This window comes from Sus scrofa, chromosome 4, assembly GCF_054392235.1.
Source record: "Sus scrofa isolate SSC_HxYL_T2T_F1_AM1 chromosome 4, Sscrofa_HxYL_maternal_Yorkshire_Landrace_v2.0, whole genome shotgun sequence".
Classification (NCBI taxonomy): Eukaryota; Metazoa; Chordata; class Mammalia; order Artiodactyla; family Suidae; genus Sus; species Sus scrofa.
Genome location: NC_139386.1, coordinates 116518162 through 116542099, shown reverse-complemented (window position 1 = coordinate 116542099; position 23938 = coordinate 116518162). Strand labels below are relative to the sequence as shown.

At 44.6% G+C, this 23938-nt stretch overlaps 1 protein-coding gene across 4 annotated transcripts in view; it reads left to right on the top strand.

The window, feature by feature from the left end:
* The window catches only part of FNDC7 (fibronectin type III domain containing 7), a 31709-nt gene extending 8553 nt beyond the window's left edge, over positions 1-23156 (top strand). For 3 of the 4 annotated variants that reach the window (XM_085023791.1, XM_021090107.2, XM_085023790.1), the window contains 9 exons: positions 1193-1453; positions 5158-5415; positions 6334-6588; positions 8001-8258; positions 8927-9181; positions 11036-11290; positions 13386-13646; positions 17556-17585; positions 22105-23156. In XM_085023791.1, coding sequence (XP_084879917.1) covers positions 1193-1453; positions 5158-5415; positions 6334-6588; positions 8001-8258; positions 8927-9181; positions 11036-11290; positions 13386-13646; positions 17556-17585; positions 22105-22136 — 1865 coding nt within the window. In that variant the 3' untranslated portion in view covers positions 22137-23156. The remainder of the gene's footprint in view (positions 1-1192; positions 1454-5157; positions 5416-6333; positions 6589-8000; positions 8259-8926; positions 9182-11035; positions 11291-13385; positions 13647-17555; positions 17586-22104) is intronic. The other variant, XM_085023792.1, reaches the window with a different exon arrangement.
* Positions 23157-23938: the final 782 nt, after the last annotated feature.

The following is a 23938-nucleotide window of genomic DNA, read 5'->3' as shown; positions in this document are numbered from 1 at the left end:
AATTGTACTGAGGAAGCAAATGCATGATGTAAACTTGTGTCACGTGAGTGCCTATGGTTCAAGGCCCAGGAGTGAAAGCCACCAAGTGACATTTTTTTTTTTTAATTCAAATATCTGTCGAGGAGGTGGTATTTAAATTTCAGATATGCAGTTCCCGTCATGGCTTAGTGGAAACGAATCTGACTAGTATCCATGAGGACGCAGGTTCGATCCCTGGCCTCATTCAGTGAGTTAAAGATCCGGCCTTGCCATGAGCTGTGGTATAGGCTCAGATCCTGCGTTGCTGTGGCTGTGGTGTAGGCTGGTGGCTGCAGCTCTGATTCTACCCCTAGCTTGGGAACTTCCATATGCCCCAGGCATGGCCCTAAAAAGACAAAAAAAAAAAAAAAAAAGATGACTTAGAAAATAAAACTCATTTCTGGGTATCTTTAAAAGCATCCCTGCTTTTAAATCTCTGAAAAAGGGATTTCTGTTTTTAGCTTCAGTTACCTCTAAAGACCATGCGGAATAAAGAACACTTAGAAGTGATTTTGCTGCACTTTGACTTGTTTGAAATAAAACCATTTAAAGTTTGTCATCAGTGCGGCTTAAACTGATTTGATAAAATTGTGCCTGGGCATGTTTCTGAAAGATGGTGTGCACATTAAAATAGTATAGTATAAACTGTCATTCCCCCATTGACTTATATTATGATGACAAGGAGGTTTTATCGACATTCTTACCAAACTCCAGCTGAAGGAATGTCTTACTATTAGAATTTCTCTGTTTCCCATTCCTCTGCTGAATCATCTGTAACTAATACAGATTTTTTCATTCTCATTCATCTTTTTTAAGTTTTATTGAAGTATAGTTGACTTACAGTGCTGTGATAATTTCTGATGTACTGACTACTCTTTTTTTGGGGGTGGGGGCGGGCTATGCCTACAGCATGTGGAAGTTCCTGGGCCAGGAATCAACCCACATCGCAGCAGTGACCTGAGCCGCTGCAGTGACAACATTGGATCCATAACGTGCTGCCACAGGGGAATTCCCAATACATATTTAATTAGCAATTACTTAATGAAACTCTGCCATGAATCCTATTGCAACGCCATAGGTTGTGGATAATCAACCTCCAATTACCTGTTCCTAAATTTGAATTATCCCCTAAGGCACTTTCCTAACGTGAATGCACATCCTTTTGTCTTTGTAGTACTGGCTGCACCAATTCTAGAAGTCAGCTCTCCAAGTCCAGACTCTATCCTTGTGCAGTGGGAGGCCGTGTACATGGCGATGGGGTTCTCTGTGTCCATCATGCGAGCTAATGGTTTGGGAAGAGTCTGGAAAGAGAACACTACCAACACCTCCTTGACGTTCACTAGCTTAGACGCCGGGACGCTCTACACCATAAAGGCCTATGCGTGGAACGCCAACGGGACCCCTGGGGATGACTCCACCTGCAATCAGAGAACAAGTAAGGACTTCTCAGCCCAGCCCCGACCATTCTCCTTTTTGATCAGTGAGGGCTGTGCATCGCCGCCAGCGAGAGCCGTGTTAAGTGATAAGTACAGAGCGGCTGGCAGCAGCTATTTAAATTTATTATGAAAAAATAAATAAATAAATAAATAAATAAATTTATTATGAGCCTATTTATAGGGATTTGACAATTCCTCCTTGGTGGTTTATTATTATTATTATTATTATTAGTCTTTTTGCCTTTTCTAGGCCCGCTCCCGCGGCATATGGAGATTCCCAGGCTAGGGGTCTAATCAGAGCCGTAGTCACTGGCCTACACAGGACAGCAACACAGGATCCAAGCCGCATCTGCGACCTACACCACAGCTCACGGCAGCGCCAGATCCTTAACCCACTGAGCGAGGCCAAGGACTGAACCCGAAACCTCATGGTTCCTAGTCAGATTTGTTAACCACTGCATCACGATGGGAACTCTCTTCCTCAGTAGTTTAAATGCTTACTGCTTGTATGGAGAAATGCTGCTCAAAGTACACAGAGCGTGGCACCTCTCCTCTGATACCCAGCTTATTTTCAACATACATGTTCAATAGCCCATAGCAGGAGATAATTCTTATTAGGGTTATCAGTCCCCTCTTATCCCTTCCTAGGGTCAGACCAAGAGTATAGACAAAAACAAGAATTTATTCAGCAGCCGTTTAATGAGTATTTACCAACTTTGAGCTGGTATTGTTCTAGAGACACAGCAGCAGCAGAGAAAACAAAGTTCCTGTTAGGGACTTTTTATGCGGTGGTGGGAATCAGTATTCCAGATATGTTTCCCAAAGGCCTCAACTTAGGCGTGAGGTCAGCATGGGCCTTCCCATTGCCTCTCCTCCAGCTGCAGGCTAAGAAGCTGGAGCATGGTGTGCTCCATGCTCCCACCATTCCCATCACAGGGGTACCTGACCAGGGCATCCTGCTGCAAGATAGCTGGAAGCCCAAACCCAGCTGCTGCAGTGAGCCAAAACAATGAGATGGGGGAGAAAGAGAAGGAGATTGTTTTTTCCTTCTCTTGAGGCAGTAAAGCCTATGGATGTTGGGCTCATCAACCAGATTAGCTGTGTCATCTCTAGGGAAGGACCAAGGAAAGGGTGGAAGGAAACAAGAGATGTTCTCTCCATCCGCCCCTCAGTTTGAAGGGGGGTGGAAGCCCCATTGTCTACAGACCAAGGCAGAAATGTAGGGGAGAGAGAAGGGTTTGCCTTTCCTGATGTTTCTCTAGGAAGAAATGATAGCAAAGTGGCTCTAAAGTGATCAGTGACGGGCCTTGTGAGTCAGGATGTCTGTGACAAGCCAGTCTCCCTGGGCCTCATTCTTTCATTCCACAAACAGTTATTGAAGGCCTACTATATGCTGGACATAGTTAGCTGATGGAGATACAAAATCAAATAAGGATTCCTACACTCAAAGAATTGACTGGTCCCAGGAGAAGCTGACGCATAAATCAATGGTCATAGTTCCATGTCACAAGTGCATTAATGAAGGATGTGCGGGCACAGGGTGGCACTGAGAGGAGCATCTCTGTCAAGCTGAGGAACAGGGAGAGCCATCTCCTAGAGGTGACTGGGTCATTTTTTTTTGTTTTTTGTTTTAAAGCCTTCGTCTTCATTTGTTTCTCTTTGTTTAAAAAGTTGTAGAGATATTGGATTTAGCCTCTATATTAGCTTGCTAGGGCTACCACAACAATGTACCACAAACTAGCTGCCTTAAACAACAGAAGTCTATTGGCACACAGTCCTGGAGGCTGGAAGTCTGAGATCAAGATGTTGGCAGGCTTGGTTCCTTCTGAGGGCTGTGAAGGCAGGATCTGTTCCAGGCCTCTCTCCTTGGCTTGTCGATACCAGTCTTCATATTCACATGGCATTCTCCCTATATGTGTATGTCTGTGTCTACATTTTCTCTTCTTATAGGGATATCAGTCATATTGTCTTAGGACCCACCCTCATGATTTCATCTTAACTAACTATCTGCTATGATCCTATTTCCAAATGAGAACATATTCTGGACCACTGAGGGTTAGGACTTTGGCATATGAATTTTGTGAGGGGACTCAGTTCAACCTATAACAACCTCACACTACTCTACTCACTTTTCCTAATTCTTCCATGCCCCGTGTGGGAAAATGAGGTTGTTCTAAAACACTGCATACCACCCTACCATCCTTGGGCCCAGCTTTACCCCAGAGCATACCTGCCTCTGCAGATAAGTTGGCTGTGCAGCATAGGAAGGGGCCTGTCGAGATGGCCTGCAGGAGAAACATGGCAGGTGTGTGCCTTGCAGAAGATGAGTTGAGCCCCTGTTGTCCAGAAGGTGCTGGTCTCTGCTCACAGGTTGTCTTAAAGTTCTCTAATGCCTGTGAGGTAGTCCTTATTACAGCACAGTTTCCAGAGAACTGAGGCCAACCTCTCTCCTTCTCGGCCCACGAGAACACTCCTCAAGCTTCTTCAAGAGGATAACCCTGAGGAAAGGAAGGCATAGTCCTAAGAATGTAGAGAAACTTGTTTTGGAGACACTGAAAAGACTATCTTCCTGTATGAGCATCACACTTGATACTCTCCTTCCTTCCCTTTGAGTTAGAATGGAAAGAAAGTCTGCTTTTCTAGAAACGACTGTGACTAAAAGCTCTTACAAGTCTTAGCGTGTGTCAAAAGTAAAGAATGGATGCTGTTGAAGCTCATCTGTTTAACTTTATAGAATATGTGCCCTACCACTTAATAACATACCTACATGGCCCTTTTAGCCCTTCACTTTCATAATCTCATTTAATTATTTCAATCACTTATCAAATTGTGCATTCACGCATTCATTCATTTAAAATATGGAGTTCACATGGTGGCTCAATGGTTAAGGAATCCATCTGGGAACAATGAGGTTGCAGGTTCGATCCCTGGCCTCGCTCAGTGGGTTAAGGATCTGGCATTGCCGTGAACTGTGGTGTAGGTTAGAGACGTGGCTCGGATCCTGCATTGCTGTGGCTGTGGTGTTGGCTGGCAGCTGTAGCTCCAATTCGACCCCTGGCCTGGGAACCTCCGTATGCCATGGCCCTTAAAAGACCAAAAAATAAAATAAAATAAAAAAATAAAATATGTGTGCCACCTATATGGGCTAGGGACTGACCTTATTAGATCTATTTTATAGATGAGAAAAAAAATAAATAACAAAAAGATTAAATAACATGGCCAACGTCATATAACTAGTTATGAGTTTGCATAGTTAGTGGCAGATGTGTTACCAGTTCTCAGATACCTTAAACCCAATTTTATGTGTGGTACACTTGTAATTATCCCATTTATCAGAGTGCCTGATCCTCCAAGTTCTGCAGTCTTGTTAGGCCAAATCTTTCTTGGGTTCTCGAGGTTACTGCAATTTTTTTCTTTTATTTTCTTTTCTTTTTTTTAGGGCCGCACTTGGAGCGTATGGGAGTTCCCAGGCTAGGGGTCGAATTGGAGTTGCAGCTGCCTACCACAGCCACAGCACCACGGGATCTGAGCTGCTTCTGAAAACTATACCACAGCTAACGGCAATGCCGGATCCCTAACCCACTGAGCTAGGCCAGGGATCAAACCCACATTCTCGTGGCTTCTAGTCGGGTTCATTTCTGCTGAGCCCCAATGGGAACTCCAGAAGCTACTGTAAAATCTTAATTGTTTCTCCAAAATGTAGGTCCTCGTGCTCCTGCCAACATTCAAGTCTCTTTTGATAGTGGGGCTCTGAAGGCATCTGTTTCATGGGCACCGACAGAGGGAGCTTTCAACTATACTGTGGTGGCTTTAAGTGACTCTTCCAAGCTGAGCTGTAGTACAACTTTCAGTTCCTGCACCATCTCCTCCCTCCACTGTGGAACTGAGTACCTGATTTCAGTTCTAGCAAGTAATGATGCTGGGTCTAGCAAATCAACTTCAGCAGTGACACTGAAAACTGGTAAGTAAACAAGAGTGAGATCATCGCGGGGTTGGTAAGCCAAAGTGACTGCCATTAGGGAAACAAATAATGCAGATGCAGTGTTCCAGAACACTCTAGAAGAAGTGAGAATGAAAACCTCATCTAAAAGCATTGATCTGGACATTCTGACGAGTTTGAATGATGTTGATAGTGAGATTAGATCTTATGCGTTGAAAAAAAATACTTCTTTGAAAATTAGGAGGCCTGGTTCCTATTTCAGATACTTCACTAATTTATTTTCTTTTTCATTGGTAAAGTTGTAAATATACTAATATCTACTTTGAGTTATAGCTCTAGCCATGCAGTACAGATAGTGGCCTCTTATTTATGTCGTGTTTCACAGACCTAGGCTTGGTGGGAGCTACTTTTTTAAAAAGATAGAGATGAACTGTCTATAGCTTAGAATATGTGTTTAGGAGTTCCCATTGTGGCTCGGTGGTTAACGAATCCGACTAGGAACCATGAGGTTGTGGGTTCCATCCCTGGCCTTGCTCAGTGGGTTAAGGATCCAGCGTTGCCGTGAGCTGTGGTGTAGGTCGCAGACACAGCTCAGATCCCGCGTTGCTGTGGCTCTGGTGTAGGCCGGCAGCTACAGCTCCGATTGGACCCCTAGCCTGGGAACCTCCATATGCCGCAGGAGCGACCTAAGAAATGGCAAAAAGACAAAAAGACAAAAAAAAAAAAAAAAAAAAAAAAGAATTATGTGTTTAGATAGCTTCCAACCTTCATTCTTATCAAAGAGATAAAATGCACATATGTGGAGTTTTAGACCTCAATTTAGAAATATCTGTGTCTGGGGAGGAGAACTAATGTTTAATGAAGAGCTACTGTGCAAAGATGCAGAGAAGAAAAAAATCTCTTGCGGAACTCAGCTGTGTCTTCTTTATCATTTCCTAGTTGCTTGTGCACCCGGACGAGTGACTATCCAAGAAGATCCCCCTGGCCACCTGTCTGTGGCTTGGTCCACCGTGGTTCTGGGTGATTACTATGTGGCCTTTGTGAAGAGTGATGATGGCTTGGAAGTACACTGCAACACCTCCCTCACCCAGTGCAATTTCTTATCTGAGTGTGGCTTCACTTATTTTATTAGTGTGTTTGCCTATAACAAGGCAGGGCAGAGTCCTTTGGGCGATGTGTTCAACTATACCACAGGTGAGTTGCACCTGATGCCTCCACAGACCACCTGGGAGCCATCCACAGGCCAGGGATGGAACGTGAATCTCTGCTTTCACATCTTTCCAGACTGGGGCATTTGGGTTTCATGGACTCGAGCTTAATAAGAATGCAAGGCTGAGGAGTGAAAAGAGGAGAAATAATGTTGATCAACGCTGCTCTGAAAAATCAAACCCTCCCCCAAGACGTAGTCCGTGTCGGGCCCTGTGCTGGATGCTGAAGGAGATGCAATCCTTACGTCTCAGAGTTCCCGCTTTCCCCAAGCCCAGAAAACCGAGCTACCACGGCAGAGGTGCTACAGGGTATAGAGGGCTTTGGCGTAAGATGCCTGGGTTCAAGTCCTAACTTGACCGCAACTCATTTGTAAAATGGGCATGTTGATGTCTCCCTGGCTAAGTTCCTTCGTATTCTCCACTGCAAACTGGGACAAAGAATAATTAAGAACATGAATATGAAAAGGTCTTTGGGTGTGAGAAAAGCGCCACGCCCATAGTTTTATTTTTAGCATCCTTATTACTGGCACAATTATTCTCCTGCACTGGGCTTGGGTCTTCTACAGGGCAGGGGTTGTGTTTTATTTATCTCTTTATCCTGAAGCTCATCATAGTATGACTGGCTTATGGGAGACCCTCCCTTTTTTTAAGAAGGAAAGGAGTGAGTGACTTAAAATTAACTCTATTTACAAACAAGAATACTATAATTATATAAATAACAATGTTAGCTGGATTACAATACCTTTTTACCAGGATGAGGGAATCAAACCACGGGTGCCTTTGGAATTTGGAGTAAGAGGCTAGCAATAAGGTCTCAAGAGCAGAGGAGGGCCGTCCAGAGGGAGTGGCCTTGAACAGGACCTTTAAGGATGGATGGAATGCAGGTGGGGCAAGAGCCTTCCAGAGATACCCCTCGTGAGTTAGGCATTTGTCAGAATTTGTTCGTGAGACAATGTAGGGCCCCATCTAAAATCTCCTACAGTGCTTCCTCCCGTCCTGCAGCCCCCTAGTTTTATCTAGTTTAGCGTCTGGGAAGATGGATGGGATGTAGCAGTTAGACAGGCAGAAGAAGGGAGCGGCATTCCAGCAGAGGGGACAGAGTCTTTGAGGCACAGGGAAATAAAGGTGCATGGGGTGTGGGGAATTGAGGGATGTGGTGTGGCAGGGGGTGGGGGGACAGGCAGCCGAACGTGTCGACTGAACAGCTTGTGATAACCTTGAATGCCATGCACAGAGAAGTCACCCTCTATCCATGTGGCCAAGATTGGAGTTGGACGGACCTAGAGGAGATCCTTGCAGGGACCAGGAGGGTTGCCCAGAGGCTCTGGGCACCGGGACATCAGGACTCAAACGCCCAGCTCCTGTACTGACCTCCATTCTCTCTGCTCCTGCTGTCAGCTCCCTGTTGTCCTAGTGACATTAACCCGGTGCTGGTGTCCAGCGACAGAGTAGAGATCGTCTGGTCTCCTGTCCGTGGGGCTGAACTCTACGAAACCAAGGCTGTCGATGGGTTCAGCGTGGTTGAGTGCAATGACACTGCTCCGGCTTGCACGCTTTCTGCTCTGGAGTGTGACACCAAGTACAACATCACAGTGTACTCCTTCAGCGAGGTCCGGGGCAGCAATACGTCGTGTGCTTCCCGATTTATAACCACAGGTACCACACAGAGATGATTTCATTCACTGATGACCGGAAGGCTCACCCCACCTCTGTCCTTCGGGAGGGACATTTGCAAGAATGGTGAAAAGGCTAACCGCCACCAACCTGAGTTGGTGGGGACCCTGAGTCTTACTGAGGGGAAGCAGAAGAGAAGGCGGGCGAGGGAAAGAGGGCAAAAACGAAGCAGAAGGGGAGACCACGGGGAGGGTGGAAGGTTTTGCCAGTGATTGTTTCAGCTGTTCTCATCCTCCTACCTTGCCTGCCTGTGTGCATACCATGAAAGTTAAAACCACAAATATTTGACTTAATTACTTTTACTTTTGAAGTTCAAAAGGCTCCCTAACATTTTCCACCTCGTCTGACTCTATGGGAGCATGATAACCGTATGTCAAGGCCGGCACGGTCTCCCCGCAGAGGCTCTATGAGTTTAGTCTAGATGCATGGTTCGGTAGAAAGTAATTACCTTGGAGTTCCCTGGTGGCCTAGCCGTTAAGGACATGGCGTTGTCATTGCCATGGCTTGGGTTTGATCATTGGCTCAGGAACTTCTGCATGCTGAGGGGTGACGATCAATCAGGAAAGAATGGGAGGAAAAATCAGTTTTAGACCACGTGGCGTGTGCGCTATTGTTCTCTCTGTTTCAGTTCGTAATCTAAAATCTCTTAGCTCCTTGCAGTCCTGAAATCACAAACATTTCGAAGGATGCCTTCTCCATGATTCATGTGCGCTGGCGACCCACTAATGACGACGCCACCTACACGGTAACGGCCCAGGGAGAGAAAGGGCAGTACCAGTGCAGCAGCTCCAGGGAGTCCTGTGCCCTCGGGGGCTTGCCCTGCGGCTCCGTGTTCTCCGTCACCGCTGTGGCTGAAACACGGGCTGGACGGAGCCTGCCCAGCTACACTGTGCCGCTAGAAACAGGTAGGTAGCAGCCACAGCCTGACCCTCAGCCTCAGTGGGGTCTGTAGGACATGAACTTTCTTATTTGATTTACCCCAAGTGTGAGAGAAATACTTTAAACTCAGAGGGCTTTCAGAGAGCCCCAGTCTTGAAAGAAAAAACTTTTATTTTGTTTTTTTTTTTTTCTTTTAGGGCTCAGCCTGCATCATATGGAAGTTCCCAGGCTAGGGGTCAAATCAGAGCTGCAGCTGCCACCCACAGCACAGCCAGAGCAATGCTGGATCCAAGCTGCGTCTGCAACCTACACCACAGCTCACAGCAACGTGGGATCCTTAACCCACTGAGCAAGGCCAGAGATCGAACCCGCATCCTCATGGATACTAGTGGGGTTTGTTACCGCTGAGCCACAACGGGAACTCCTTAAAAGAAATTTTTCAATGCAGGTTCTGTAAAAATATCATCTGAAGGCTCTAATATATTCATACACCAGCCTCAAAGGAAGAATGCATTGGCTCTGCAAAAGCATTTATTTGAATTCGTCATCCCCCATGACACAGTCCACCAAAACGAATAACCAGTGACCAAATGAGCTAGTTCAATATTTATTTCTTTGGTTCTGCCCTTTCAAATATTTCCCTCCTGAAAAAAGTTCTTTCTAAGTTTCAGTCTTCCAATTGGTAGAAGGGGATAATGGCTTCATTGGGTGGTTGTGAATAGTAAGTTATTAATGCTGCAAAGCATTTAGCTTTGCGCCTGGTGCAGAGAAGAGCTTGATAGAGAAAACGGTTATTGCTTCAGAGCATTGTGTATGAATGATATTTAGCAAATTACTTAAAGCCTTGGACATTATTTTCTTTTCTATACAGTGATAGATGGCCCTTTGGGCTAGATAAGTGGGAACATCTAAAGCGGCAGGCAGAGACAATGCCAAATATGCAGGAAGAATCCAGATCGTCTATATCCTGTCTAATGGGTCCCTGGATAATTGGTTGTGATACTCTTAGGTGGCTAGGAGTATTCTGAGCTTTTATATTGACTATGTACTATGAAATGCATGAGAAAGGCAAAATACATCTCATTACAAATGCGATAAAATGTATTGGGAGAAGATGTGAAGGCAACTATTGCTTTGAAATTTGCAACTGGAATATGTATGTATTTTTTTGTCTTTTTGGTTTTTAGGGCAGCACCCACGGCATATGGAGGCTCCAAGGCTAGGGGTCCAACTGGAGCTGTAGCCGCCAACCTATACCACAGCCACAGCAACGCAGGATCCGAGCTGCATCTGCAACCTACACAACAGGTCATGGCAACACCAGATCTATGGAGTCACAAGGGTGACTCCTCAAAAAGAAATTAAAAATTTTTTAAAATGTATTTATTTATTTATTGTTTTCTTTGGGGGGTTGTTTTGTTTTTTCTCTTCTTTTTTTCTTTTTAGGGCTGCACCCATGGCATATAGAAGTTCCAGGCTAGGGGTTGATCAGAGCTGCAGCTGCAGCACAGCCATAACAACACCAGATACGAGCCATGTCTGTGACCTATGCCAGATCCTTAACACACTGAGTGAGACCAGGGATCAAACCTGCATCTTCATGGATACTAGTTGGGTTCTTAACCCACTGAGCCACAACAGGAACTCCCTGGATTTATTTTTTTATTGAAGCTTAGTTAATGTACAATGTTGTATAAGTTGCAATATAGTGATTCACAATTTTAAAGGTTCTATTCCATTTATTGTTATGAAGAACAGTTGAAAATTTGAGAAATTTAGGGTATTGAATGAAACACAGGCAAAATACCATACTTGTTTATTTCTCACATATAACCCTCAATGGAAATAAATCCCCCATTTTTTCTCTTTCCACATTTAAGTGCCATGCTGTCCAGCCAGTCTGACTGTCACTCAGGTCACCCAATCAGTAATCAACGTGAGCTGGACCATTGGGACTGGGGCCCAAACCTATGTGACGGTTTTGGAGTCACACACCGGGCAGTCTAAGTGTCACACCCATCAAAACCACTGCCTCCTGGGATGCATCACATGTGGCATCAATTACACAGTGGCATTAAAAGCAATTAGTGCCACTGGGTTGACTGCAGACTGCACCTACCAAAGTTACTCCTCTGGTGAGTGAATTCTAAACTCTAGCTCTAAAGTCATGATAAGGACGTTGACTATTACAGATCCAGGCACCAGTGCTTCCATATCTCATTGACAAATGTTTTGCTTCTCACCAAGTATTGCATGGTAACTTCAGCTGCCTTTCTAAAATGTTTATAGTTTTCCTCAACTGAGAACCTCCTAGTTCCCGAAGCCAGTGTTGGTAGTTGGTGAATTAACTCCCTTAGTAACAAGGTTCAGGGATATTTTTTCTGAAAGAAGGATAGGTGTTTATATGACGCAGCTACTGGCAGCTCCGAGTAACTCAGGCCGGCAGAGTTTTCAGAAAGCATTTAGATCACACATTCTAATTGGCCTGAGGTTTTTTTTTTTTTTCTTTTTCTCATTATTATGCTACCAGCTCTCTCTTCTAAACCACTCCAGCCCCTTCTATGGTTTCTTATTTCAACAGGCTAAAAGAGCACTGTCTATGGAAAGTATTCCATCTTGTTCTTCACAAAGACCAAACCATTAGGGAATACAGGGGGTAGGTAGGCAGTGGGACGGGATTGGCCCATCTCTGGTGTGATTCTAGTCCATTAAAGTGGCTGCTTGGAGCACTGTTCCCCCACAAAACAAAACAAAACAAAACAAAACTCCTGAGAATGTCTCTCAGGCTTAATGGGAAAGAATTAGTTGTATCTGCCCCCGGGGCATGGGATGGAAGAGTTGAAACATAATTTTGGTATCCCCGGTATGGTAGAGTGAACCTTCAACTAGGAGTCTAAAGACATGGCTTCCTAAGCTGTGTTGCCTTATCTTCCCTGGTTCTGTTTCCTCGTTGGTCAGAGAAATAGGAATAGCCACAATGGGAAAGCATTCAGAATGTGCGACCCATACGTAAGCTGGTTTATACTTTCTTTTGGCCCATTGTCTTCCACTAGAACTTGCTGAGTTCTCACCTTGATGTCCAGTTCTGGAAATATGGCCCATTGCTTATCTTTACACCCAAAATAACCTTTTTTTGGGGGGAGGGTGCTGTACCTGCCGCATGCAGGACTTCCTAGAACACGTACCACAACAGTAACCAGAGCCACAGCAGGGACGATGCCAGATCTTTAATCTGTTGAGCCATCCGGGAACTCCTTTTTTTTAAAGGAATAAATCAAAGGAGGCTGATTGTCTATAACTGAATGTGTGTGTGTGTGTGTGTGTGTGTGTGTGTGTGTGTGTGGCCATACTCGTGGTATCAGAAAGTTCCCGGTCCAGGGATGGAATCACGCCACAGCAGCAACCCCAGCCACAGCAGTGGCAACACCAGATCCTTAAACCCACTGAGCTACAAGAGAATGCCTATAACTGAATTTTTTAAATTATTATATGATAGCATCTTTATTTTAGTTACTGAGGAATCCACCATTGGACACCCAAGGTGTGGCCTGCTCAAGGTTTTCAGAAAAGGCAAAAGGAAAAGTACCTAATCAGCTGGCACGGATGAAGTGTGGACCAGCAGCGGGCATCATGCTGCTCAGCTCAGCAAAATAGGTCTCTTCATGCAAGCTGAATGCAGTTAATTATATTGAAATTAAATCCTACTAAAATCATATGAAATAGGGCATTACGACGGATCTTGACAAAGATTCTGTGCATTTGTCTCATAAAATTTGAGTCATAGACCATATATACCTGCTAAAGACAGACCTCTGGACTCACTAGGGTTCTTAACTAAAAACGCCTGCTCTGGGAGGTCCCACCATGGCTCAGTGGGTTACAAACCCAACTAGTATCCATGAGGTGGCAGGTCCAATCTGCTGTGGCTGTGGTGTAGGTCGGCCGCTGTAACTCCGATTCCACCCCTAGCCTGGAAACTTCTATATGCCCCAAGGGAGGCTGTAAAAAAGAAAAAAAGAAAAAGAAAAAGCAACAAACTCCTGCCCCATGTCAGCCTCGCACATGGATTTCTAATCACAGAAACCACAGAAAGATCTTAAATACCTCCTCACATCCAGCTCTCATCATTTATTATTTAGAGTAGGCTACTTATATTGTTTCCTCATAGTAACAAAGGCCAGGTTTGTGTGACGGTGGAAAAGTGATGTGTTTGCTTGTTTTATCCTTCAGGTGCCTGCTGCCCTTTGGGGGTGAAATTATACAGGCTGGGTCCTAATGGCATCCGGATCTACTGGCAGGCTGCCAGGGGCTCTGCCAATTACAGCACTGACCTCTATGGCTCCAAAGGCATTTTCACGTGTGCCCCAAGTGCTGGCCTCAGTTTCTGTGATGTCGCCGAGATCCCCTGCGGGGATGTCTATACCGTGATGGTCTCACCAGTTGCTGAGACAGGACTGAAGCTTACTTTCTGTCCCAAAAAAATATATTCAGGTAGAGCAAGTTATAACTCTTTATTTCAAGCTAGCCCTCAACTCAATCTGTGAATTGAGACTCGGAGCAGTGACACATATTTGCCATGTAGGAAGGTCAGAGATGGCATGACATCCTGCCGGCATGGAGAAATATGGGCTGCCAGGGACCCCAAGCTTCTTTGGAATTGTAATACTTTATTATTATTTGATTCAAAGACACTCCTGCCATCCCTCTCCTGCTCTTCTCCTTCAGAAAAAGGACCCAGTGCTTGCTGTTTAAACAGTAAAGCGGATTTAAAATGATTTTCTGCTTTGAGATTTCAGGATAGGTTTTTAACATGGTATGAGAAATAATGACAGCCTGGGATGTTTGAATTAAGAGACACAAACCTTTATTTGCACAGATTCGGATTTATGACTGAGGGCGAAGGGGAAAATGAGAAAAAAACAAATTTGTAAATCATAAGCTTGGTTTGGAAATACGAGTAGGCAGACAGTCTCTGATCACAAAACACGACTGTCAGCACCTGCCATCTCACCAGAGCTGGCAGAGAAACATCAGCAATTCTCCTGCTCTGTATTCCAGCACCTTCTGCTACCTTGCCCAGGGCATAGTCATGTATTTTTCATATATTTCTAAAAAAAAAAAAGAGAGAGAGATGATGATGAAGCCCTAGGACTCTGCAGGTGAACACAGAAAGGGGAATCAATATTGGCTCAGAAACCTTTCCTAATACCCAGAATCTAAAATTTCCAGTTATGTGGAGGTGACAAGCAGGTTCAAGATGGCTCCTGGTGAGAGAACCAGGCCAGTTCCTCTTCCGGGGGTGTTCTCGCTGTGCTTGGATGTCATGCTCTGATTCCTTGCTTTTTCATTATCACGTCCAGAGGACAAGCTGGCCCAAAGCATAGGAACAGGACAGGAAAGGATGGGAATGGGTGGTTGGGTGAGAACAAGCTCTTGGAAGAAGAGCCTGCCACTCAATAACAATGCATCATTATATTTGCATAAGGTTTCGAAATTTACCGAGTGTTTTCACATTCACTATTTCACTGAATACTCAAAATAACTCTATGCAGTAAGTTCAACAGATTTTCTTATCACCGATTTGTAAAGGAGAAAGAGGTTCCCCAAATCTCTACCCATAATCATTCTCTTCTAACATCTAAATCCATATTCAAACATTGTTCTATCTACTTGGAGATATGCCCCAGGCATTTCAACTCCTCAGCACCAAAAGGAAGTTCTGACCCTCTGCAATGTCTGACCTCCCATCATCCTTGTTTCCAAGTGTGCAAGCTGAAAACCCTGGAGTCAACTTCCCTCTCCCTCACCCTCCATATCTAAGGAGTCTCCTTAGACTCCAAGCCCTGTCCTACTCACTCCATCATGGTGTGTAAATCCAACTTCTTCTCTTTATTTCTTTAGCTTCTTGAGTAGTTCATGGTCTCACTACTTCTCCCCTCTACTACTACACCCGTCCTGGCTTCCTGCCCTCTTGCCAGTCTTCATACTATTGCCAGAGTTGTCATTCCAGGACGTTGACCCGGTTGTCTTTGGGTCAATGACAAAATCCTCAAAAGTTTTCTACTATCCCATAGGATAAACCTCAATCCTCTGAGTGTGACATTTAAAGTCCCTTACAGTCTGTTCCCAGTCTGTCTTCCTACACCTGCACTATCCGATGAAAATCTCATGCAAGTCTGAAAATTTTAAATGTTCTAGTAGCCATGTTAAAAAGGATAAAAAAATAGGTAAAATTAATTGAGTAGCATATTTTAGTTAATTCAATAGAGCCAAAATATTCTACTTGTAATCAATATAAAAAAAATTTTTTTTCCACACTACGTCTTCAAAATCTAGAAAGATTTTTTTTAAATTTTTTGTCTTTTTAGGGCCGCACCTGCAGCATATGGAGGTTCCCAGGCTAGGGGTCGAATAGGAGCTATAGCTGTGGCCTACACCACAGCCACAGCAATGCCAGATCTGAGCCACATCTGCAACCTACACCACAGCTCACAGCAACACTGGATCCTTAACCCACTGAGTCCAGGGATTGAACCTGCGTCCTCATGGTTCCTAGTCAGATTTGTTTCCAATGTGCCATGACCGGGAACTCCTAGTGTGCATTTATTTAACACAGAGCATCTCAGTTCGGACTAGCCACATTTGGAATGCTCATAGCTTCATGTGGAGAGTAGCTACTGTATTGGAAAGTACAAGTCGGAGTTCCTGTCATGGCATGGCGGAAACGAATCTGACTAGGAACCATGAGGTTGTAGGTTCGATCCCTGGCTTCGCTCAGTGGGTTAAGAATCCAGCGTTGCCATGAGCTGTGGCATAGGTTGCAGACGCAACTCAGATCTGGCGTTGCTGTGGCTCTGGCACAGGCCAGCAGCAACAGCTCCTATTAGACCCCTTAGCCTGGGACCCTTCATATCCCAAGGGTATGGCCCTATAAAGACAAAGGACAAAAAAAAAAAAAAGTGAGAGTCTAGGCTCGTTCCACGATATCCCTCTTGAGAAGACCCCTTTCCAGTCTAGTCACATGGAATCCTTCACACACAGCTGCCCTAGCCACACATGCCAGACCACATGCTTCTGAGTAAGGCAGCATGCCTTTCTTTGCCTGGAATTCCACCCTGCGGCAACCGAGGGAACTCCACCAGCCCCAGGTTCCCCTCTGTGAAGTCTTCTCCTGTTCTCCTAGGCTGAGCTTATCTTCTCTCTCCCTCGGTTGTGACTCTACATCACCCTTGCCTTTACCACATCATGTTCCTGTGAGTTGAATGTGTTATTTCTGCTAAATGGTAGTCACTTAGCCTCTCAGTACCTTGCGTATAACTGTGGTCTCATATTTTTAAAAATTATGTCATAAAATTATATATTAAAGATATAAATATATACTTATTAAAATCTATAAGTATATAATTATATATTTTTTAAAATAAAAGAGTTTATGTGTTTGTCTATAATCATACAGCAAGTGAGTGATGGAAGTTCTTTCTCCTTCATATTCACAATTCAACCCTTAGAGAGTCATTCCTCTGATGATTTCTTAGTTGGAACTTTAATACCGTTTGAGGCAGGGGGGAATGCCCTCTCAAGCCTGTAGCCATCTCACTTTAGTAAAGGTTGGGTGTCTAGACTCAAGTTAGGGAATTTACATTTACTTTGTCTCCCTGGTGAAAACCATACATTTGGGGGAAGTTTAGGGGGTTTTTTGGTGTGTGTGTGCTTTGGTGTCCCCCCCCATATCAGTAATGCCTTGATCTTATAATTAGGGCGATACTATAGATGATAATAATTACTAGCATTTGTTGAGTGTTCTGTCCCAGACATTATGCTAAGGGCTTTACATGCATTAATCCAGTTGATCTTTATAACAACTCCCTGAGGTTGCCATTCTCATTCTTACTCCTTTACAGTTAAACCGAAGGTCAGAAAACTAAAGTGACTTATCCAAGTTCATACTGTTAGCAGGTATTTCCTTCTCTTATCACCCAAGCTTAATCATTCTTTGGCTTACTTTCCTATTGTTCTTTCTTAAATTGTATCTTCACCATATCAGACACATCAATATATACACATATTTTTTGTCTTTTTAGGGCCGCATCCATGGCATATGGAAGTTCCCAGGCTAGGGGTCGAAGCAGAGCTGCAGCTGCCAGCCTACACCACAGCCACAGCCACACCAGATCCAAGCCACTTCTGTGACCTACACTACAGTTCACAGCAACATCAGATCCGAGCTATGTGTGCAAACTACCCTGCAGTTCACAGCAATGCCAGATCCTTAACCCACTGAGCAGGGCCAGGGATCAATCCCAAGTCCTCTTGGACACTAGTCGGGTTTCTTACCACTGAGCCACGACGGGAGCTATATATTTTAATATATTTTAATGCTTGTGTTTTTATTTATTACAGTAACCTGCTCTGGAAGTACACTTGGAATGGGTAAGCCATTTTTCTCATGGATTCAATAGAAAGGAATTTTCGTTGTTGTTCTCTAGGGTGACTTAATGAAGTTGAGATCAAAGCTGACTCTTCAGTTAATTAGAAAGGCAAATGGTTTCTGTCTGTGATGCGAGGGGTGCATGCTCTCCTCTCCTACAGCATTTTCTCCCCTGTTAGAATGTCTCCCCTCAGACTCCACCAGCGGAGATGAATTCCTTTGGATTCTGAAATCTTTTCGGTCTTCCAGGGTCCCACAGGGAAATGTAAATATTTTTCAGAGAGGCAGCTGCTTCATTCTTCCTTTGAGAGTGGTTCCCAGCCCTCTGTACATTGAGTCACTTTGAGAGCCTAGAAGTAATTGATGGCTGGGCTCTACCCCCAGATAGTCTGATTTAGTTGGGCTGGAAAGTCTGGGGATGAAGATTTTTTTTTTTTCTTCGATGCTCTTTAGGTTATTCTAAAGTGTCACCAGCACTGCTGCTTTAGAGCAGATCTTCCTGAACCTTATTGTGCCTACAGATCACCTGAGGCCTTGTTAAAACCAGATTCTAAGCTGGTGGGTGTAGGAAAGGTCTGAGACTTTGTACTTCTAACAAGGTCCAGATGACACTGATGCTGCTGGTCTGACCACACTTGAAGGAGTCGGGTGTTGGAATCTGCAGAGAGCTAGGATGTCTGCTTCCAGTCTGCATGGGTGGATGTGGCCCACAGAGGAAAAGGGTACAGAACGGGCAGCTGGAATAAAGACAACCCTCACTGCCGCTCAGGGGTGCTCAGGGCTGATCCCATCTAGACTGTTCTTGGCGCCCGGTGGCGTTACAGGCTGCAGAGTTGATCACACGGAGCTGCTGACCCAGTAAGTAACATATGCTGCTTCATGGGGAATCTTTGTCACACTCTTCCAGGAGGCCTGCTTAATCTGCGGCCTTGGGAGAACCCCCAGGGTATATCATCAACCTCAAAGTACAGGCAGGACACACACACACCCACCCACCCCCCCCCCCCGCCCCACACACACACAGTCAGACGTGTCTGACCACAGAGGGTGTGAGTGGAAATGAAGCCTTCCTACCAGTCAACCCCTCCAGCCTCCCAGCCTGGCCAGCTCCCCTCCAGCACCTCCTTTCACTGGCAGGGGCTCGGTCTGGGGTCTCTTCACTGCCTGGTCTCTATGTCCTCTCCCAGTCCATTGCTTCTGGGAGTACAGCAGGACACAGGCTTTCTAATTCTTGCCCCACCTGCAGGTCTGAAATAAGAATCATCCCTATTAAATTTTAAAGAGTTTATTTTCCGTGACTTCAGGGAAACAGACCTGGCTTATTAAAAACAGACTGTGGGGAAACTTATAAATTACAAATAAATTACTTTTAAAAAACCTCAGTGTACTAATGACCACAAGTCCTGGTCATTTACATGAATGTACCTGAGTGTGCATTTGTGAAGTCAAGAATTTCCAGTATTATGGCTGTTTGTTTTTTTGTTTGTTTGGTTGGGTTTTTTTTTTTTTTTTTTTTTTTTTTTGGCATTGTCACAACCATTTCTGCCTTTATTCTACATGCCTTTTCCTTTCATTAATAGAATCCATAAAAATGACAAGGAGGGAGGAGTTCCCATTGTGGTTCAGTGGTTAATGAACCCGACTAGAACCATGAGGATGCGGATTCGATCCCTGGCCTTGCTCATTGGGTTGGGGATCCGGCGTTGCCGTGAGCTGTGGTGTGGGTTGCAGACGTGGCTCTGGTCCCACATTGCTGTGGCTGTGGGGAAGGCCAGCGGCTACAGCTCTGATTCATCTCCTAGCCTGGGAACCTCCATATGCCTCAGGTGTGGCCTAAAAAGACAATAAATACAAAATAAAAAATAATTAAAAATGACAAGGAGTGATATAGGAAAGTTTATCATAGGCACAATAGATTTTACAGAAATTTGGAATTTAGCAGATGTTTTAAGTAAGTCAAAATATCCATCTGTATAACAAAAGCTTTTGCAGAGTTTTCTGGGTTTTGTTTCAGGGTCATACTGGCTTCATAAAATCAGTTGGGAAGTTTTCCTTTTTTCTATTTTTTGGAAAGAGTTTGTGAATCATTGGTATTATTTCTTCTTTAAATATCAGTAGAATGCACCAGTAAAGCAATCTGTGCCTGAGGTTTCTCTGTGGATAGTTTTAAAATTACTAATTGTTTTCTTATAACACTGTAAATCAGTTATACTCCAGTATAAAATAAAAATTAATTAAAAATAAAAAGACAGCCCTTTTTAATCAGTGTTTTCCCTGAGCCACAGAGGAGTGATAGTAGGGGCCTTAGGAGATGAGGAGAGGTGGGTTATATACCAGCCTTCCTTAAGATTTTGTTAAAGAAAAAGTTGCAGAGCTCCTGTCATGGCACAGCGGAAACAAATCTGACTAGTTACCATAAGGTTGTGGGTTCAATCCCTGGCCTTGCTCCGTGAGTTAAGGATCTGGCATTGCTGTGAGCTGTGGTGTAGGCCAGCAGCTGTAGCTCCGATTTGACTCCTAGCCTGGGAACTTCCATGTGCCATGGGTGTAGCCCTAAAAAAACAAACAAACAAACAAAAAACAACAACAACAAAAAAGTTGCAATGCTTTTTAATTTTAATTTTATTTTTATTGGCCTCATCTGTGGCATATGGAAGTTCCTGGGCCAGGGATTGAATCTCAGCCACGGCGGCGGTGGCAGGCCAGATATTTAACCCACTCCACCACAGCAGGAACTCTTGCAGTGCTTCTTAAAAATTTGTTGAAAACATTTTATTTTATTTTATTATTATTATTTTTTTTTGGTCTTTTTGCTATTTCGTGGGCCGCTCTCACGGCATATGGAGGTTCCCAGGCTAGGGGTCGAATCGGAGCTATAGCTGCCAGCCTACGCCAGAGCCACAGCAATGCAGGATCCGAGCCGCGTCTGCGACCTACACCACAGCTCATGACAACGCCGGATCCTTAACCCACTGAGCAAGGGCAGGGACCGAACCCGCAACCTCATGGTTCCTAGTCGGATTCGTTAACCACTGCGCCACGACGGGAACTCCTGAAAACATTTTAAAAATGTTTAAAATGTGTTTTAAAAAATGTTTCTGGTGGTGCCTGCTACTCATCACCATCACCAGAAAGCTTGTTCAAAATGCACAATCTCGGGCCCCACCGGGATTTACTGAATCCCAGGTAATTCCCATGCATATGCAACTTTGGGGATATCTGCTTAGGTGGTAGTTCTCAAACTTTGGTGTGTATCAGAATTCCTTGGAAGCTAATAAAGGATGTCGAGGTCGAGGCCTGTGGAAATGGGTAAGACCTGGGCCTCCGTATTTCTATCAGTTTCCAGGTGATTCTTACTCTCCAAGTCTGAGAAGCACTGCTCGAGGTCACTGTTCTCCACTTCCTCTGTCCCTCTGGGTTGTCTCGGTTGCGTCTCCCTTCATTAGCAAGCTTCAGTCATCAACCTGAGATCTGACCCTCTCTTTAAGCAGATCCTTGGAGTTCCCATTGTGGTTCAGCAGGAGTAAACCTGACTAGTGACCATGAGGATGTGGGTTCAATCCCTGGCCTTGCTTAGTGGGTTAAGGATCCGGCATTGCCGTGAGCTGTGGTGTAGGTTGCAGATGCGGCTCTTATCTGGTGTTGCTGTGGCTGTGGTGTAGGCCAGCAGCTCAGCTCTGACTTGACCGGTAGCTGGAGAACTTCCATATGCCACAGGTGTGGTTCTAAAAAGAAAAAAAAAAAAAATTGATCCTTGTAGAAATCATGCAAAACTCTCAAAAAGAGTATTTGAGGTCCCCTATGGCATATGGCATTCACCATATTAAGGGAGAGATTCTAAATTGCTGTCCAGCATCAGCATTTCTCCTCTCTGTACATAGGACTCATCAGAGTAGGTCCCTGGCTGACATGGAGCCTCCAGATCTGTTAAGAGAAGCCTTGGGAATCTTGTTGGTCTAAGACTTTTTGTCTTGCTTGACTCTTGGATTATCCTGAAGCTTTTCAGAAGCACAAGTGGATTTTTTTGAGGGACAGGTCTGGGTTTAAATCCTGCTGCATTTCTTACCCTTAGGCAAGTTGCTGCAATTCGATCTAAGCATTGGTTTCCTCATCTGTACATTGGAACAACCCCTCATAAGATGTTTTGAAGATTAAGGGAGATAAAATTGTTGACAATGACAGGCCCACAGTCAGCTCAATGAATAAAAGGCCTGGGGATGGAGAGGCCCATTCTCTGTCCTGGGTCAGTAGTCTGAGCTCAAAGAGATTCTTGGGAGGATTCATCTCATGAAGCAGGAGAGAGACAACCCTGATCAGTTAGAACCTTGGTCAATTTCTTCTTGGCCTTTAACAGTTCACATTGTCTTAACGTTCTGGTTACTTGCTGCAAAGCGCTAGTAAATGGCATTTCAAACAAAAATGCTAATTTACATCTCAGAGACGTTTGAGGGCTTTTTAATTTAAGAAAGTGTCTGCATATTTAATGGATTTTGTGTCTTCTTCCCATCCTTGCCTTTTCAGTGATTTACAGAGGGAAGAGAAATGCAGAATGACATAGTGAACCACGGATAAAAACAAAGACTTGACTAGTGAGTAGTTTCAATGGAAATTGTATGGTTCAAAGGCAATTTTTTTTCTTTGCTTTGAAAAAATTCTTCCCACATTTTTGCAAAGGTTTTTCAATTGTTAGTGTGATTAGAGATGGGAAAAAGCTATTAGAATACCAAACGCCTCTAGGATGGGACATGCTTTGGCCTTCAGAAGAACCACTCTGACTCCACGTCTTGAGGGCAAGGTCAAGTGTGTCCTCACCTGTATAGGAACTCAAGATCTGCTGCAGAGAGCACTCGGTAGAGAAATGAATCCAGGAAAGTCCTCTGGAAGGCTGTCAGAGTGAGCCAGCACTCTGGAAATGTTAAGTTTCTACTTATCAGAAATTCTTTCGGCGTTTACACACACTTCAGCACACCCACTTCATAAGTGTTTTATCAACCCCAGTACTTGCCAGGGAGCCCTCCAGACATTCAAGAGCTGAAAACGTCCACTCCCGGACAAGTTGAAATCAAGCCACCGCACAGAGACAGTGCTCAACCAAGGCAAACCTCCACCAGGACTTCTGCCCAGGTTGGTTAGCAGCAGCTGCCAGCGCCACCTGCAGTAACAAACACCGTCATCTCAAGTTAAGAGGAAGCTGAGCCGCTTGCAGACTCCACCAAGCCAGAGCATCGAGTCATGAGACTTGTGTGTGAGCGTTTGGGAAAGCAGAGCTGCTGGCCTTTTGCTGGAAGGGTGGCGGTCATTCTTTTGAATGAGCAAAGGCTTCAGATGGAGGGACAACCAGGGCCAGAGCCTCAAATTATGGCAGATGGACACACATGCATCTTTTAGGGGGAGGATGATCTAACTCTTGTTGGCTGTAGCCCCTGTTCACACTGTAATTATTCACACTAACAGCTTCTGCTGCTGCTGCTTCTTGGACAGATAAGGCAATGATATATAATATAAATCTGTGATATGCAAAAAAGTTTGCCCTTTGAGTGCCAGTAACTTTATTAAAAGATAGTACGAATGGGGTTTGTGTAACACACACATAACTGTTTTCTCCCCAGAACATAGCTGTGGAGCCAAGAATGTCTGTAGCTGGGAACAAGGATAAAACTCTGCCCAGAGGGAACTGGAGCATGGAATTCGGCTTGAGGTACCCTGGGAGGGAGCAGCGAACTTCCTTTTCTGTGGCTGCTTTTCCTTCTGTGAAAGATGGTGTCCCTGATAAGAGATACTCCTTAGACCATCCACACTTGAAAAGGAAATAAGCCAAAGACATAGATCTTGAAGAGTGGAATTTGTTGGATCACAGAGCACACACAGAGGAGGGCCGAGTTTAGTTCACATTCATTCCTAAGTACAAGTGAATGAACAGGAGTGAGGCTAGGTGCATCCATATCCACTGGGGAACTCACTAATATAGATTTCCTGGTACCACCTCTGGAGACTCTAACTCAGCAGGGTTGGGACCAGTCTGGGAATCTATACTTGCAACAAACACACCAAGTGATTCTGGCATGTGGTCAGGTTTGGGAATCTTAAAAGACTTGCTTGGTGAATTCTTCCTTGAAGCAAAATTGCAGTGATGGGAAGCTGAGAAGTGTTAAAAGATAAACTACAGCATATCACAAATTTTAAGAGCTTATTTGAGCAGAAGTTGATTTGAATTCAGCAGCACCAAAACAGAAATGGTTAGGTGCATTCCATTGACAGCAGCTGGGGGTGATGGGGGTTGGGGTGGGGGTAGGGAGAGGTGTTTATAGAAATGAGGTGGCAGCAAAGCAAAGATATTATTTGATGAGGTATAGTT